This window comes from Heloderma suspectum, chromosome 1, assembly GCF_057233095.1.
Source record: "Heloderma suspectum isolate Gila_16-S chromosome 1, 16-S_ref, whole genome shotgun sequence".
Classification (NCBI taxonomy): domain Eukaryota; kingdom Metazoa; phylum Chordata; class Lepidosauria; order Squamata; family Helodermatidae; genus Heloderma; species Heloderma suspectum.
Window position 1 is genome coordinate 54698054 of NC_139458.1, and position 18392 is coordinate 54716445.

General features: G+C 41.6%; 2 protein-coding genes across 3 annotated transcripts in view; both read left to right on the forward strand.

Moving 5' to 3' along the window:
* The window catches only part of SNX6 (sorting nexin 6), a 44769-nt gene extending 41449 nt beyond the window's left edge, over positions 1 to 3320 (forward strand). For both annotated transcript variants that reach the window (XM_084843852.1, XM_084843861.1), the window contains 3 exons: positions 312 to 471; positions 1213 to 1298; positions 2594 to 3320. In XM_084843852.1, the coding sequence (XP_084699978.1) occupies positions 312 to 471; positions 1213 to 1298; positions 2594 to 2647 (300 nt within the window). In that variant the 3' untranslated portion in view covers positions 2648 to 3320. The remainder of the gene's footprint in view (positions 1 to 311; positions 472 to 1212; positions 1299 to 2593) is intronic.
* A 4083-nt stretch (positions 3321 to 7403) lies between these two features.
* EAPP (E2F associated phosphoprotein) lies at positions 7404 to 17938 on the forward strand. Its single transcript, XM_084843874.1, has 6 exons — positions 7404 to 7544; positions 9531 to 9712; positions 11580 to 11678; positions 14298 to 14421; positions 16032 to 16154; positions 17608 to 17938. Exons 1-6 carry the CDS (start codon positions 7471 to 7473, stop codon positions 17882 to 17884), a joined length of 879 nt encoding a protein of 292 aa, XP_084700000.1. The 5' UTR covers positions 7404 to 7470; the 3' UTR covers positions 17885 to 17938.
* Positions 17939 to 18392: the final 454 nt, after the last annotated feature.

The window sequence follows — 18392 nt, forward strand, 5'->3', positions numbered from 1 at the left end:
AAGAAAGCCCTGTTACACAAACAGAAGTATTCTCATGCTACGATTATTCCTTTTTAAATAAGGAACGGTAGGATTAGTCATACTTTAGCAGTTGCTTGTTTTCTATTCCAGTTACTCTTGTACAAGTGAGCCTATCATTCTCATGTTGGGAAGAAGGAATTGAATGAGAAAAGCTTGTTTGGTGTAATAAAAATAACTTTAAGCTTACTTAAACAAAAATAAAAATAATTACATTACATTAAACTATCTTTGGGAAAGTATTTATTCCAAAGCTAATGTGTGCATCTGTATTATTATTTTATGTATTGCAGGACCTTCTGTATAGAAGATCTAGGTCATTAGTGGATTATGAAAATGCTAACAAGGCACTGGACAAAGCAAGAGCAAAGAACAAAGACGTGCTGCAGGCTGAAACTACTCAGCAAATTTGCTGTCAGAAATTTGAAAAAATATCTGAATCAGCAAAACAAGGTACTTAAGACTTGAAAATTAGTAGATTTAAGTTATATATTTCTTAGCTTTCAGATATAAATAAATTAGAACAAATTTTGGCTTTATTTAAAAGAAACCCTTTTAAAAACTCTCCGGTGGCACACTCAAGAGCCTGTGTACAATTGGTCAACATTAGTTTCCTACTAGTTTCTATATGAAAATGCTTCCTTATAGAATTTTGTAAATGTGTGAAGCCTCCCTCAGTGGCTAGAGATTCTGCATGTAAGTCAGAAGTTGTAATGCCAGTTCAGTCAGGTGCATCAGAGATCTTAGAAGTGCCACTGGAATCAGTCTATAATGCATGTGACTTTTCAGAAAGACTGACTTCAACTGCTTGTCCAGAAATGAAACCTAATCCTGTTCAATAGTCATGACTGGAAAAGTTGAGCTAAGTAAATTAAAATGTAAAATGGTTCCTTAGCCCAGAAATCTGATGAAATCTCTGCATGTATGAGAACTAGAAAAACCTGTTCCCATTTGGAAACTCTGCAGGCTATTACACCAAATTACATGGCTTGAAGGTTTAATACTGTAGGATTTGACATATGAGGCCCATAGATAAAGTGGTTTGTGGATTGCATCCTTAAATCAGGCAGGAGCTCTGAATTTAAGCAGTAGAGTGGAACTCTGGCAAGTTGCGTACATTTGGGCCTATGTAGAATTATTTTATCAATGTCTGTACTTTATAAATAGAATGCCAAACTTTTTCATTTCCTGCAGAACTTATAGACTTTAAAACTAGAAGAGTTGCTGCATTCCGGAAGAATCTAGTAGAACTGGCAGAATTGGAACTAAAGCATGCTAAGGTAATACTTTTCCTTGTAGCTTAACCAACTTCATACTGTAGAAGCCAGAAATGGCAAAATATGGTTTAATAGAACAGATGCTCTTCCCCTCAAAATAAAGTGGAAATAAAGCATAATCAATGATACATAGATGGCTCATCTCTTTTTGAAAAATAGGATATATTCAGTCTCAATCTGTAACAGTAACATAGCTATTCTATCTTTAATTTATGGTGGAATCCTAAATGCCTCCGTCAGAATCATCTGAGTTTATTTCTGAATAGATGCAGAAAGTTCAATTGAAATTAACAGTATACTAGTTTGAGTTGCATGGACATCCATATGTTTTTCTCTTATATGGGCCAACGTACGTGCTGTTTTCTGTTTTGGAAGTCTTTTCTACTCAGTCATAAGACCAGAAGGGTGTTTTTAAAATGGTGGGGGAAGAAGCTGAAGTTCTCATAATGTTGCTCTCTGCCTTTGTACAAAAGTTGTGAGCCACTCTGGGTAAAAAAAAAAAAAAAAGGAAAGAAAAGAAAAGAAACAAATTAGAGATGAATCTGATAAACTGCATAATACATTACTGTAATGCAGTGTTGAGACAGAGTACACCTGTCTTTGGTGGAACCGTGTTGTTTAAGTTGAGTTATTAGTACTTGTTAGCATGGCTTTGCTAGTGAGGGGCAGACTAACCCACGACCACAGAAATAAAGCAAGAGGGAAGTCTCAACTTGGAGCTTGAAAGTAGCAAGTTATTTCAAGAATGCTGAACGTATTTTGAACAGTAGCCTTTCTTGTGGGCAAAGGATCTTCATGTGTGTTACTGCAGGACATTAGTTAACACATCACACTACAGGATATACTTCTCTTCTTTGAAAATATGTTTCACGAGTCAGTAGACCCCCATGATATTCAAAAATGTTTGGGGTGTTCAGAGACTAGATTCAAGCCAGGGTATTGGACAGTTTATCCATGGGGAGATCTCTTGTGGTAGCTGTTTTGTGCGCTGATGGAGACTGGAAATGTATGAAGTGATTACAACCTGTTTTCCTGAGGTAAAATTTCCTCTACTTGTGCTGTTATTGAACGTGTCAGTAACAGACAATAGTGAAAATGTTTCATGAAAGTCTAGAGCCTATGCTTAAACTCAGTGCTCTTCGTGAAGCCTTTCAAAGAAGTGAAACTGCCTTACATAAAATCACTATCCTGATAGTTAACCTATACTGATTTACATCTTCACTTAATATACTAAATTTTGGACTTTATAAAACTAAAAAGTGTCAGTAACTTCTAATATGTTCTTTTTGTTACTACAGGGTAACTTACAGCTGTTGCAGAGCTGTCTGGCAGTGTTAAATGGAGATACATAAAACAGAATCTGTCCTCCCATTAATAAGGGCTGCCTTCCACTGGAGTTTACTTTATGACTTTGAATTGGCATTTATAGCTCGCTGGAGAAATTGGTTGACAAAGGACGCATAAACAAGCTCCTCATTTTTTTCCTGAAAAAAGCATAAGCCTACCAGAGTAGTTCCAGACTGTATGAAGCAACAGCATATTTGTTACACAAAAATATTCACACATTAATTTAATCACTGTATGCTCTTATTGTTCAGAAAACCAAACATGCTAGGTCTTTTTTCTCTCTTTTTTTGGTGGAAGTAGCCAACAGAATTATGTTCTTGTTTAAGGCTAGTATTAAATATTGCTGCCACTCTTTTATTTTACTACCTTTGTAATTTCTGAAGTTGATTTGAAACAAATTGTCTCAAATTGATTCAATATTGGCACTAGGTGTTTGAATATTGTTGCTATAAAGCATTGTATTGGTTATTCCACATAAAGTTATCAAGCATTTTAACTTTTTTTCAAATAACAAACATTTCCTAGACATTTTGGAGCAAACTTTATGTAATCTTTATGATAGGACTTCAAAAGAAAAGCAAATGCATTAGTATGTTTGCCTTAACTTGTAGACTAATCCCAATTATTGTAAAATAAACTGTGAAATCAGTGATTTTTTCTTAAATTCTGAAGTTGTCATACCATTGTCTTGTAATTTTTAAACCGAGTGAATTTACAGTTTTCTTCGCTTTATACTCAATGGTGAATTTTGTAATCCCCCCAATAAATTAGGGCATAACTACCCTAATAATCCAGTGTGTGCACAGAAGCACACAGAGAGCTCTTGGGCCACATCCTATGTTATGCAAGTGGACTCCCCCCCCCCCCCCCCGGCAGCCCCATGTGTCTCTAGTAGGGATGTATGAATCCCTTACCTTGCTCCGCTCAGGGGCATCCGCGGTGGGGGGGGGAGGCGATCCGTCCCTCCCCCCAGAATCCTGCCTGGCCGGCTCCATGGCAAGGCTGCAGAGCTGCCGGCCAGGGCCAGCTGCAGCCAGAGTTCTGGCTGCTCCCGGGCTGCTGCTGCAAATGGCGGCCGCCAAGCCGGCCTCCATTTGTCTCCCTGCCGAGCCATGATAGGCTACATAAGTATCTACATAGCCTATCACAGCAAAAGGCAGGGATGCAAATGGTGGCCGCTACGCCATTTGCGTCCTCGCCTTTTGTCATGATAGGCTACATAGATACTTACGTAGCCTATCACGGCTTGGCAGGGATGCAAATAGCGGCTGGCGTAGTGGTCGCCATTTGCGGCCACAGCCCGGCAGCAGCAGGAAGATGACCCGGAGCCAACGCCAGGTAGGCTCCATCCCGGGGAGATTCCGTGGGGTGGTGGGAGGGATTGCCCTGTTCCGCCATGGACTCTGGGGTCTCACTGGAGTCCGTGGCAGAATTCTCCAACATCCCTAGTCTCTAGCAAGGAATCCGTTCCACTTGCAGCTGCCATTGTGTTGGCAGACACATTAAAGGGTGCAACCCCTTGTGTTTGAGTTTTCCCATTAATCTTAATAGAGCACCTGCTCCCTTCAATTGAAATCAATAAGCAAGTCTTAAAGAATTTCACTGAAAAATATGGTTCTGTAGAAAGAGAATATGGTTACTGTTTTGTAGAAATACTGTTTAAGTGACTTGGATTTCAGCTCTAAAAAGGGAGGGTTGTTTGTGAAAGGATTATGAAAATGTCAGCTTAGGTTGTGACTGGCATTTCTAGGCCTAGACCTTGAGGTCTGCTGTACATTTTTAAGGGTTGTAGAGGAAAGAACATTCCATGAAACGCTGCTGAGACATGACAATCCTAGGTGGAAGAAAAGGCAAAAAAAGAAAGAAAAACATTGCATGAAGTTCCATAATACAGCAGAGGTCAGTTATGGACACCTGCAGCGTCCCTCTCAGACAAGATTTTGAATTTCCTGGGACTCCATCACATCCAGTAGCCTGGTAATAACTATCCTCCGGTGGAAGCACATACTACAGTAGTAGAGCACAACTTGTATGCCTAAGTTTCCAGGATCAATCTGTCATATCCAGTTAAAAGGATCAGATAGCAGGTGATGTAAAGGATCTCTACCACAGACCCTGGGGATGCGCTGCCCATCAGAATATGGACTATACTGGGTTAGATGGATCAATGATTTGACCTAGTATAAGGTAGCTTCCGATGACCTATGTATGAGACAGCTACATATGTTCTAGTTTTCAGGCCAGAAAACATGTTCCTAAAAAACACACACGCTCCTAGTCTCTTATGTGCAGTATTCTTGTATGGGTCCCCTGTGCAATTACTCACATGACTGCACACCTCTTTGCTGACCATTCAACCACAGCAGACTTCTTGGGAACAGTTGAACAGCTTGATTAAAGGTAACATAACTAGCCTTGAGACTCAAACAGGCCTGGCTGAGAGGAGGAGGAGAACACAGAATATAAGTCCCACCCACTGAGTTATTGGAGGAGTGGCTACAGCCAATCTCCTTTTATCCCTTCACAGACCATGTACCACATGGGAACAGTACTATATTTACATATGGTATTGTCTTAATTGCATTCTGAGCTTGGGGTGATACTGCTTGTATTGCTTTGTTATAATTCCACAAAAATCGTGCAAACACTCATCTACTATCTTAACTTCATAGATTTTCTCGTTAGTGGGGCTTGTCTATAGCTTTATTTTAGGTCCTTTAAACATGCCAGCAATATCTTTTTTTAATGATGATCAACAAGCACATGTTGCACCTGCATGCATGGACTTCATATGTTCAACCTGAACATGTGTAAGGGATCTTTTAGACTGAGTCACTTGTGAAACCCTAATTTATTACACCAGTGCCCAGGCATGTACATAGTGGCAGATGCTCATTTTATTTTACTTTTTATTTAAAACACACGTTTTTACAACAAACTTTTCCCATGTAAGTATGTTTAGCATCAGGACATTAGAAGCAAACTCCATTTTATCCCAATAGTTATGATGGTGCTATTATTTAAGTGAATTTAAAATCCAAACCTGCACATGCTCAGAGTACTCCTTAAAAAATACACACTGGTTAGAGAAGAGTTTATTTTGTTTGGCTTTTGCTGTAACATCAGGAGTAAAGCAGTTGAAAAACATAGAATGGCGGGGGGATGGGAGAAGAGATATGTTAGTTGTGTGCTTCACAACTAACTAATACCCATGACTTTTAATGAGCACCCCCTGACCCCAAGCCACATTAAGTCCAGGGTCTATTACCTAGCTGCACCACAGCTTAATGGTCTTACCATTATGAGGCCCCTTCTTTGGTGGTCCCTCATTCTGTTGAGTGGGGCCCTGGACTTCTGCCCCTAAGTGCACCACTGAGAGCTCTTGAAGAGGCAGGCCCTGTTCCTGGCCAACTCTTAAATATAAAATGAATTCATTACAGCCACTCAACCTGTGCTGCTGGAAGAGAGGGGAAGGTACCAGAAAGGAACACAATCAAGGGGTAAGAGATTAAGGGCACAATCCTATGACCACTAGTCAGCAGTTAGACAGCCATAGCATAGGTCATTTCCCAGAGAACCAACCCCCACCCCCTCCTGTGCTGCCCTGTAGGCAGCTCAGATTGGCTCCGCGCTGGGAAGAGCAGTGTGGAGCAGGGAAAGTGCAGTGCAGAGCAGCAAAAATGGGGTGTACTTGGGGTGGTGGCTGGGGCAGAGGGAAGGGAAATGCTGGTACAGCACATCCTATGTGTCATCCCGCCGCCACTTCCCACACTCCGAGGTCCCGAAGCTAGACAGCCAGAATTGGCTGTCTAGCAGTGAAAGCAGGTTGGGGGAGTGAGGAGATCCACTCCTCACCACTCCTCCTGCCCTCCACTGGATAGGCGTTTGCCCCCAGGCTCGGGGGCCACTGTAGATCCAGATAGGATTGCTCCCTCAGTTGCAGGCCTAAATACCCACAAGCCCCTCATTGAGGCATACTTCTGAGTAGGCATGCCCATAATTGTATTGAAAAGGGTGTAATCATATGTACATTACACTGAAGCGAATCCTAATTGAATTTAGTGGGATTTACTTCTGAGTAAACATGCATAGGATAGGGAAGCACAATACATGTTTGTTCATCAGATGTAGTCAGGCGGCTAGCAAACATTCTTTGGCTTTTAAAGCAAGAGCCTGTGGCCAGTAAGAACAAACACGAGATGCCTCTATTCCGTGGTACGTGTATGAAATTCTTTTTAGACAGTTCTGTACAAATGCCTTTTCCCCAAACCAGGCAATTATCAAGATGTGAAGGAAGCAGAAATACATATCCTGTCTCACACACGCCCCAACTGAAGTAAACAGGGTTAATCCCATTTACTGTACCAGGGGAGAGAAAAGGTTGGTCTTGCTGAAATTCCCTCTTCTAGTTGACGATGAAAGCTGTAAAGCTTTCTTTTGCACTGATAACAGGATGGAGGAGAGCCGATTCCAGCCTTCCCTAGCGCCGTGCTTTCCTTATGTTTGTACTACAACTTCCATCTTCCCGGGCTATTGGCTGGGACTGCTGGGCACCAGATTGGGGAGCCGGGGTGCAATAGTTATCCTGGATCTATTAGTTTGCCTATATGTTTTCAGGTGCGGACCCTAGCGGATCTATGTGCACAAACATCTGGAAGGCAGAAGAAACCGTGCTACCGCTGCTTTCTCCGGCTTGCTCGCTATCAGCGAGGCTCAGGAGCAGGAAGGGCCACATCCGGGCTTGCCGGAACCGGAAAAAGCGGGGAAAGGGTTTCCGGGCGTACCGAGGTGGAAGGGGATTGTGATTGTTGGTTGGGGAGAGGGCGCCATGAGCAGTCTGCGGGAGGAGGATGATCCTTACGTGGTCGAGGAGCCCAGCGATGAGGAGCCGGCGCAGAGCAGGTCTTTTGGGTGGGACGGGAGGCAATTCCTGCCTTTCGGGTCTGTCTTTGCGGGGCGGGGATGTATGTGAACGTAGAAGCGGGGTGTGAAGAGAGTGGAGCCTCTGCTTGCCATTGAGAGAGCCTCTGAACGCGTGAAAAATGAAATCCTCCTGTCTGTCGTCTTCTGGGTTTGCAGCTCTCGTCTTGCGTGAGGTCGCCTGTCTACGGTTGTTAGGAAAAGGCTTTGAAACACAGGCGTCGATCTCAAGACTTGTCCCCGTTGTTTTGGGTAACCGAGAGATCGGCAAGCTATTCTTGTCTTGTTTCCTACGATAATCTGTTGTTGTTTTTTAACTGCCCTGAGTATTGTGTTCCAACAGGAAGGCGGGATATAAATTCACCTGAATAAATAAGGGTGCAATCCAATGCATATTTAGACAGAAGACAGTTCTGCAGCTCCCAGCATTCCCCAGTCAGCCATAGGACTTTTTTCTGTCTAAACATGCATTGGATTGCGCCCGAAGAGAGTTGCTATTTTATAAAATTCTCTACGCAGGCAGGCAGGGTATGTGTATAGATGTAATTTGTGTATATTCATATTTATCTAATGACTTTGGTATTCTGTTTTTCCTCCCGTTGACATAGCCAGACGTGGGCTTTTCCAATAACTGTGTTACTTAAGTTTAAATACATAAAGAGTGATTTAACATGTATGCACCCCATGGCACTGCATGGAGCTCTGTTCCTTAATAAGACGAGGGTGGCTCTCAACTTTTCAGTTGACTCTTCATGAGGCTACTTGAGTGTGACAGTGGGTTGTCCCTCAACTGCTGTGCAGGTGAAGCAACAAACTCAAGGTAGAGCCTGAAACTACTGAGCTGAGGGCCGCCTGCTATCATACCCCCAAGCCATAACTGTAGTATGTATCTAGAGACACAGCTGCCATAGGTTGGAAGGTTGAGGGGCAGTAAACCCCATTCCACCCCATATCAGGACAGTCTCCAAATAGATGGGAACGCATAAGGAAAACTATTTGGTACATGCTCAGGGGCACTTTGCCTTTAGGACCTTTTTTTGGGAAAGACTTTTTATGCATTTGGGGGGCAGGGGCAGCTGTACACGTACTCAGAGGCAATCAGGCCCAGGTGTCAGAACTCCTGTAAACAAAGCAGCAATATTTGTGTTGGATGACTGGAAAAGTCAAGTGTCTTGGCCTCCTTTCTTTCCTAACCATGAAGTAGATGTCGAGTCTGGCCATTAAATCAATGAGTTTAAGGGTGTTTTAGTCTGTGCTGGATTGCGGCCTTTGTGTCTACCCGCCAGTACCAATCCACCTCTCTGCAAATGCCAACGTCATCCAATGATAGTTTCCCCAACCTGATGAATACTGGACCTTTTTGACATCAACTCCCAGCATTCCTGACCACTGGTTATGCTATTAGGGTCTGATGGGCATTGCAGTCCAAAACATCCAGAGGGCACCAGGTTGGGGAAGGCTGATATCACCTATATTCCTAAAATGTATTAAGGATTGTGTGGGAAGCAGTTGATGAATCTCTTGAACACTCCTTTGCTTTCTGGAGTTGAATTAGGAGAAGGAGCTAGAAGGCACCTCAACAAACGGCTTGTGAAAATGAATTATACTGCTGGGTGCAATCCAAGGGCATTCAGTCCTTTCAGTTATTCCCCTTCCTTTCTCCCCACATCTCCTTTCCCTACTTGCTTTTCTCCACATTTCCACTGTTACATTGCCTTTTTTCTCTCAGCTTTTCTATAATCTTACTGTTACTGTCCTTTTCTACTAGCCTCTTCATGCCCTTCGTATCTCAGTGTAACTTTCTGTAGTTTACATTACTGAAGCAGGATTATCACTGTACAGAAAAGGGTTTTAAAGAACTTTTCCTCGATATCTAAGAAGTACCTTCCAAATGTTTTTATTATGCCTGTGTTAGGATTGCCACATTTATCCTGAAATAATGGTCTTTGATATTTCACTATCTTTTAGCTCTGAAGATGAAGTGGACGTCCTCTTACATGGGACCCCTGATCAGAAGCGTAAACTGATAAGGGAATGTCTGACTGGAGAAAGCGAATCGTCTAGTGATGATGAATTCCAAAAGGAAATGGAAGCTGAACTAGCCTGCACCATGAAAAATATGGAGGGCAAGTGGAAGACACAACTCACAGGTATAAAATTATAAAATATGAGTTAGCGCCTTGACAGACATGTCTCCCACATATTGGCATATTCTAGCATAATTTTGTGCTGTTGCCTCTGCTCAATTTTTTTTAGAGAACTTATAGTAGAGAGCAGCAGCTGGACCCCTGGCCAAATCCAACCCCTTAAGGGGTACTCAGTTACCAATATAGAAAGAGGGGTGTGGAGAGAGTGGAAAGCTACAGCAGTGGGACTTTGGGATTGGAGACTAGGTCCTTCTCCCTCTCCTCCTGTGTTCAGAGTGGTCCTTCAGCAAAACAAGTTACTTACCAGAGCCTTAAACCAATGCATTGGTTCATTTGGTCCTCCTTTCCCATTGCTGTAGTTGTATGGGACAAAAAGTGGAATGTAGGAAGCTGCCTTGCACTGAGTCAGACCATTGGTCCATCTAGCCCAGTACTGTCGATACTGACTGGCAGCAAGTCTTCAGTATTTCAGGCAGGATCCTTTCGTAGCCCTACCTGGAGGTACTGCGCTTGAACCTGGGACCCCCTCTATGCGAAGCATGTACTCTAATGAACATCACCAGCTTCAGCCATTTTGTTTTTTCTTAGTGACAAACTATTTTGTTCTTTGACACAGAAATTTCCCTACAGTAAGTTTAGAGAATGATCTAGTTGATGTATATGGTTCCTAGTCCTTACCTCAAGTCAGACAAAGTCAATTTTTAGTAGCACTGCTAAGTTTAAAACTATACCTTTAAAACAAAAATAAGGTCCAATATGGGCAGCTCTGCGGAGCTTGAAGGCAGCTTGGGTGCTTACTTCCCACAGTCAGGATGTGTGACGTGTTTCAGCTGAGACTGGGCCATACAGGTGATGTGGACCTATGCCTGCTCAGGACTACTCTGGATGCAAGCTGCCCTCAGTTAGTGCATGGCTGTAGTAGGCAAAAAGGTAGCTGCATTTCCTTGAGGTATTGCCCCCTGCTCCAGCTTGTATGTTACATTGTACGACTTTGGGGCTTTTGTCTGGTCATGGTTTAATAGGTTTGTTTGTAGCAGTATGTTTAGTGCCTGAGCTTTTATATTGGAAAACATTTGTACAATACATACAAATATACTTATAATGGATTTAATGTGTCGAAGGTATGAGGTTTCTCGTTTTGACTGAGGAATAGAGAACTTTAACCTGTGCAGTTAGTGTCATTGTGTTGCAGTGACTAGGCTGTTGAGCTTGGTTATGGGAAGGCTAGGATTAAATCGCTGACTGACAGTGCAATCCTATGCATGGGACTTACTCCCAAATAAATGTGCATAGGATTGCACCCAGGGTTGCCTTAGGCATACACACCCTAGTCTCTCTGAGAGTTCTTGGCAGACTGTACAGCTTCTCTGAGCTCCTTTTGAGAGATGCTGGAATATAATTAATTAAATAAATAGTTTGCTAAATAGCCACTTATAAGGTAGTACTTCACACAGTGCACAGTCAAATAATAGAATTCACTTCCATGAAATGTAACGACAGCCATCAACTTGGACAGCTTTAGACAAATTAGACACATTAAGGTTATTGGTGGCTGCTAGTCAAGGTGGTTATGTATTCCCTCCAGTATCAGAGGCGGTGTGCCTCTCAAATGGGGAGCGGTTGAACAAGCGCGAGGGTGCTGTTGTGCTCATGTTCTGCCTGTGGGATTCCCACAAGCATCTGGTTGGCCGCTGGGAACAGAATGCTGGACTAGATAGGTCTTTGGTCTGATCCAGCAGGTTTGTTCTTATGAATCAAAACATGGCGGTAACTACAGATCATTATAAGGAATTTTAGATGCATATCTGAGAGGATATTTAGATGTCTACTTCTGTATGTTGATTCCTTGACTATATGTTTTGTGACTTAGGTGGTACTTCTAATGCTGGACAATCTGCAACTGTCTCTACTTCAAAGTACTATGATGACATTTATTTTGATTCTGATTCAGAGGATGAAGACAAAGTAGGTAAATAACTGATAATGAGTCTAATATTGTTCCCTTCCTTCCCCTACATAAAATCTCACTTGTGCAGAATCATTCTTTGTCCATAAGAGGTTAACCATGAATGAGCTCTCAAAAGAGAATAATAGATTGAAATGCTAATTTTATTTTATTGGAATGATAAATACAAATATAGGAACAAACTGAACAGAATGGTTGCATTCTGATTTAGTCTGTATCATAAACAGATCTTTGTGCAAATAAAGGAACTCTTCATACTGTAGTAAGCTAGGTGAATTAAATATGTAATGGTTTGCATCATGGATGCCATTTAGGGTAGAGGCAGTTGCCCTGGTGAGTGAGACTACTAAATGTCTTTGTTCTTCCAGAAAGATTTTCATCTTTGGCCTGCAAAGTGGTTCTGCACACTGGTTCAATGTGTAATTTCCCCCCACCTCTCAAAATCAGAAGTGGCTTTCATTATTTGCATTGGTTATTGGCCTTTGGAAATTACATTTTGGTCCAGTTTGGATAATGTTAATAAGCTGAGATATGAACAAACTTTTTGCCTCCTCACATGTAGCCCCCTTGCTCCTTCCTTTGCACATGCCACAAACAAACCAGGAAGCCTCTAATTAACCATAGCTTCCTGTTTCCTCTGTATCAGGAAACTGTAGCTACCAGCTTTGGGACAAGCCGGGATATTAAGCTATGGTTTGAAGTGGGTTTAATTTCCTGGCTTGTTCCAGAATTGATAGCTACAGTTTCTTGGTTCAGGTGAAACATGGAATTATGATTAAATAGAGCTTTTCTGGCTTGGCTGGTTTCACCATGAAGGGAGGAATAAAGGGACTGGTGCACAGTCAAAAGATGTATTATTAAGGCAAGATATGGTCATCCAAACGCAGCCAGTAAAAAAAAAAAAAAAGAGAGTATAGTTCTAAAAGAAATGCAGAGTTGGATGGAATAAATGCGAAGCAGGAAAGTTCTTTGAGATTCTTTACAAATGCCTCTAGCATACAATATGCTTTATGTTCTACATAAATGGCACAATATTTCAGAAATATTTAGTGTTGACTTGGGCTTTGTACCAAGTTTCTTAGTTTTGCTGGCTGTCCAGACACAGACATCCTTGGGACATGGACTACAATTTCATAAATGAAGTGTCAAAGGTGTAATGCGGTAAGAAAGGAGCGGGTTGCGAGTTGGATGGGAGAGGTGAGTATTGTGTAAAGGGGAAAGGGAGAGGAACTCCTCTGGGGAGAAGGAAACTAGAATTCATGGGAGACAGTGTCACATTGGTTTTTAAAACTTATCAGAGGTCATCTGATGAGATATGCCATGACTCTTCAATGTGTCACTGAATTATTGCAGTTATCCCACATTCTGAGTTTTATGATTGTACTGTGCTTATTACTAATTTTGGAGTAATTTGACTAGTCAGTATTACAGCAGCCGTATATCCAGTCTGTGACTGACTACTTACCTACCCTAATGGTTTACTTTAGATCAGGGGCATGCAACCTGGTCCCCTCCAGATGTTTTGGACAGCAACTCCCAAAATCCCTGGTCATTGGCAATGCTGGCTTTGGCTTATGGGAATTGTAATCCATAACATCTGGAGGGGATCAAATTGCCTGCCCCTGCTTTATATGATTGCAAACAAGCCTTGGACATGCATGCTTCCTTCTCACATGTGAGAAGAGGAGGAGAGAGATTCCACTTTCACATTAGAATAAACTGCTGTTGCCAGTTTTGTACTACCTCAATGAACTGTGGCTTGTTCTAACCGTAGTTGACAAACCAGGATATCAAACTGCTGTTTGATTCTGTATTGTTTAAAATAGCTGTGGTTAGTACAGCCCACAGTTCCCTGAGTGAGTACATAACTGGGAAGGTGGAACTGCAGTTTTGTTCCAAAGTAGGAGTGGGCATCTTATATGCCTCCAGATGTTTCGGCCTAGAATTCTCCCCAGCCCTAGTCAGCATAGCCAATGGTGAGGGATCGTGGGAGTTGTAGGCTAAAACATCTGGAGGGCCACAATTTGCCCACCCCTGTTCTAAAGTGGAAGTAGAATCCTTCTCTTTCTCCTCTTATGCACAAAGGGAAAGGAGAAGGGAGGGAAAAGTGGGCAAGCCTGAGGCTTATGGAGGCTCATTTGCAATTTGTATTTAAGCACTCATCTGGTAGGCACAGGCAACAATGAGTTGAATACAGGCGAATGCATACGATTCCATGCAGCTGAGTTGACAAGGCTGATGAAGCCCTCATCTGTGCCCAGAATAGAAACCAAGCAGACTGCTGGAGGAGGGAAGCCCATTTCTTCTCATCCAGTATAGATTCCTGCATTGAGCAGGGAGGGGGTTGGACTTGATGGCCTTATAGGCCCCTTCCAACCCTACTGTTCTATGATTCTATGTGCCTAGTTTAGCTATGGCATTCCTTACGACAAAATGTAGTGATGGCCACCAGCTTAGATGACTTTTAAAATGCATTAGACAAATTCATGGATTATAAGCTTATCAGATGGATACCTCTAGAGTGGTGGAAAGAAATGTTGATTGAACAAGGGTTTGCAGTTCTCTCTTTGAGTCACATTTTTTGGCCTATGTGTTCCAATTATGTATGTGTGAACATGACAGTTACGCCAGAAGCCAGGAAAAAAAGGAAACACCAACAGCGTCGAATTCCAACTAATGATGAGTTATTCTACGACCCAGAAGAAGACAATAGAGACCAGGAGTGGGTAGATATGAAGAGAAGGGGGTAAGAAGGCTGAGTATTTTGAGTCATTGGGGTACTCAGAATTTTTGCACAAGTTGCTTGACTTTCACACTATGGCTACAGTAGGCTTACATTATTTATTCACAGTGGCAACCTGATTAAGTAAAACCAGCTAGGGGGTTTGTGTTAGTTTTTCAGAACTATAATGCTTTGACCTCAATGGGAACATGTTTTATGTTGAGATATTCACTCACTTTCTACCCACCACAGTCCTCAAGGGGGATAGTAAGGAGCTAGAATTTTGATTATTTGATTTACTATATATTTCTTGTTTTATGCCATACCATTTGAAAACATGCTGAAGCATATGCCCAATACCCTTTCCCCAAAACGTTGTTTTTTAAAAGAACCACATCATGCTTAGGTTAGGGAAGGGTTATGAATTAATTCATTGAGATTAGAATGGATAGATAGATGGTGTCAAATCTTGTAAGAGGGTTTCAAATATTGTAAAGTAAGTTCTGTAGGGTGCAGTGGAAGGAGGACCAATGGCTACAATTGGGTGGGTGGGTAGAAAGTGAGTGAATGTCTCAACTGACAGAGTGTTCTAGTTCAGAATCATGTTTATTGTGTAATAGCAGGCATCATTTTGAAAACTTGAAAGCTGATGTCTAATTCATGGGGCATCTAGAATCTTATGTTAAGGCCCTTTGTTCCTTTCATTACTTCATGTCACCGCATAGAATTATCATATATTTTTGCACTTCCTACATTTTGACATTTGCTGTCTTAATCTAATGCCTTAATGTTCATTGAAGTTTGGGCTTACTTCCATGAATTTCTTTTAGAGCAAATGATGATAGAATGTAACATCTCCCTGATTCACTGCCATTGTTTACATTTTTCTTTTAAAGATATGGGGATCAAGTGGGTCTTAGTGTCTAGTTGCCTCCCTCTGCATATCTCTCTAAAGCTAGTTGGAATTATCACATTCTGGTAGTGTATTGCAGAAAGCCCTTGCTTGACTATTGGCTGTTTTAGTAATTATGCAAAGTGGAACTCCTGTAAGCCACTTTTACGATAAAATTGCACTGAAACATATGGTGGAAAGGGATTATGAAGAGTCACGTTGAGTCCTAAACTTCACATTTACCTGTAGCGGAGTCAGAGCTGCTTTCCATGAGTTCCTTGATTTGTAAGCGTCAGCTTTCTTCTTGGCCAGGCAATATTTGTGTGTGAAACAATATTATAACTAGCCCTGCTTTTGTGGGCGTGACCCACATGAGCACTTGCTTCTTGGTGACATCTATACATGTGCCTGGAGTGGTGTGGGATTGCTTTGTAGGGAAGCAGTTTCCACATAGTTGGGGTTAGCATACTGGCTAGCCTCTATGTGCACGAAATAAAATTATATGGCTAAAACAGGAAGAGAAACTAGATATGTGTGTTAAATTCCTGATCACAAGCATGTGGGGGGAATAAATGCAGGCATTTAATTTTGATGTTGCATTGGGGCAGGCTTTCAATCATGCACCTAGGATTGAGAACATGCAGTGCTTATGGCTCTCACACACCTGGTGCAGGTTTTTGATACACCTCAAAGTTTCAGTAAAGCTGCGTGATGAGTAACAACTCTTTCTGTCTTGTTGTAGGTATCATAGTGTAAGAACTGCACAGTCACCACAAGAGCAGGCCAAACTTCCTGCCATTCCCAACAGTGATGCTGTTTTGAACTGCCCTGCTTGCATGACAACATTGTGCCTTGACTGTCAGAGGTAATTATTTGAACCTTAAGCAATCTGTGGTTTGTCGCCAGTGCCACCTGATGATGTAAGCTAGTACTTGTTCACATGTAATTTCCGTTCTCTCGGTTCAGTTTTCATGAACTAGAGCATTAGTCAAAAAATAATAGATGCAAGCTTACTTACTATGTTTACATGAGGGACAGGTCAACTTATTGATTGTTGCTGCTTTAAGTAGCCCATGAAGCAGCCCTTTATATTGCTATGGAGGATGGAGAGGTATTGTTTTTTCTTTGGAAAGATACTATTGTGTACTGCATTTTTATCCCACTTTTCAGACAATTATTGTCTCCCAAAGCAATTCACATCAATTAAAAAAGAGAAAGAAAAAAAATAAAGACATACAACAGAAGGGGAGTATAGAGGAAAAAGGTAGGGGAGAGAGATCATTTTTTGAGGCCAGAACATAGTGTTGACCTATAAGCAGGGATTTATATCCAGTTCAGGCCAGGGTGATCTTCCCTTGCAGATGATCTTGCTTGAATAGCAATTACTAATATTCTGAAGTTTTGCTCAGCAAGCTAACTTGCTGAGCAAAATGTCCCAAATAAAAGCAATGGGTTGGATCCCAACTAAGTCATGCTTTAGTACATTGAAATCAATGAGACTTACGTTGGTCATGACTGACTTGTCCCATTGATTTCAAGGGCACTAAAGTATGACCTACATAGTCTGGATCGAACTTAGTGACTATTTCTGTCATGCCATATTTAGGGTTTCATCTAATGGAAGGCATCTGCCAGCAGGAAGGGGAAGGAGGTTCTTTTTGGCCTTTTACCCATCCCCATCCATCTCCCCCCAATCTTCTTGGGAGGGTTGGAGGAGCTATGCGAGGAAGGAGTAATCACCCAAAATTGTCTCCCTGCCCTTCTGCTGGTGGACACTTCAGTGCAGTGACCACCATTGCATACACCCCTTTTTTGTACTTTAAATAGGTTTCTGTATTTGAAAAAGCAGCTCAATTCTGTTTTGCATATAAGTAAAACTAAGTACTTTGCTAAGGGATTTTTGTTGCTAATTGAGGCCCAAATTAATTTGAGGCAGGTTGGTTTTGAAATTGGATGTGGGCTCATCCATCGCTACATACTACTGAAGTTACTCTGGAAAACCACTAGAGCTCTAGGGAGACAGTAACAAAATGAATTATTGTGGCATTGGTTTCATTGGTAACAACCTACACCATCAGATACAATACCCTGTTGACTACAAAAGGCCATGTCATATAAGCCAGATAGACGCAAATGTGCTGCAGTACTCTTATCTTTTTCTGACTGTGCTACTGTTCTGGAATTGAGGCAAACGTCTTTCATGTTTGCTTCACCTGCATATCTCCTGGATTCAAAACTTGAAGGGTTACAAGTTTTATAGTATATTTTATTAGTCAAAGATAATTGTATTTCTCTTTCATGCCCCCTCCCTTTTTTAGGCATGAATCATACAGAACTCAGTACAGAGCAATGTTTGTGATGAACTGCACTGTTATCAAGGAAGAGATTTTGAAATACAAAGGCCCATTGAACATGAAGACAAAGAGAGGACGTAAGAAAATTAAGCAGAGTAGTGAATCCATCGCTGGCCTGGAAAAACAGGAAGAGGAGGAGATGTATCATCCAGTAAAATGTACTGAATGTTCAACAGAAGTGGCTGTCTTAGATAAGGATGAAGTCTTTCATTTTTTCAATGTTCTAGCAAGCCATTGCTAAGACACACAATTTCGCATTGTTTGACGTATTAAAGTTCCAAAGCGCTGGGCTGTTTTATTTGTTCCTTTTTGTGTCATTTGTTCAAAGGTCCATTTAACCAAACTGATGTGGAAATTATATCCTTGCCATTTTCTGTGTTGGCAAAACAAGTGAACTTTATGTATATAGTTTGTTTTTCAAACAGTTGCTTATGTGCATAATTCTCTATATCCTGTTAAGTAGAATATACATGTTCGGAGCTAGGGAGAGATCCAGGCCAGGGTTCCAGTGGCTGGCTGACTAACCTAAACCAGACATTGGCATCATTAACTGTGTTCAAGGCTTGTGATTTTGATTTTTTTCCTGTTCTTTATTCATCCCAAATATTTTAGAAACCCAGTATATTTGTTTCTTGCTTGCCATTTCAGTTCCCTGAGATATATATTACTCCTATCAAAACTGTCTTTTTCCTTTAGCATCAAAATTGCTACAGTCTCCAAGAGCATCTTCCTGATAGTGGCATCTATAT

Bases quoted from the DNA above. Each gene is read 5' to 3' on its own strand.
- EAPP (XM_084843874.1), top strand. From the start codon at position 7,471: ATGAGCAGTCTGCGGGAGGAGGATGATCCTTACGTGGTCGAGGAGCCC. The intron at 7,545-9,530 runs GTCTTTTGGGTG...ACTATCTTTTAG, and splicing joins GAGGAGCCGGCGCAGAGCAG to CTCTGAAGATGAAGTGGACG. The intron at 14,422-16,031 runs GTAAGAAGGCTG...GTCTTGTTGTAG, and splicing joins GTAGATATGAAGAGAAGGGG to GTATCATAGTGTAAGAACTG.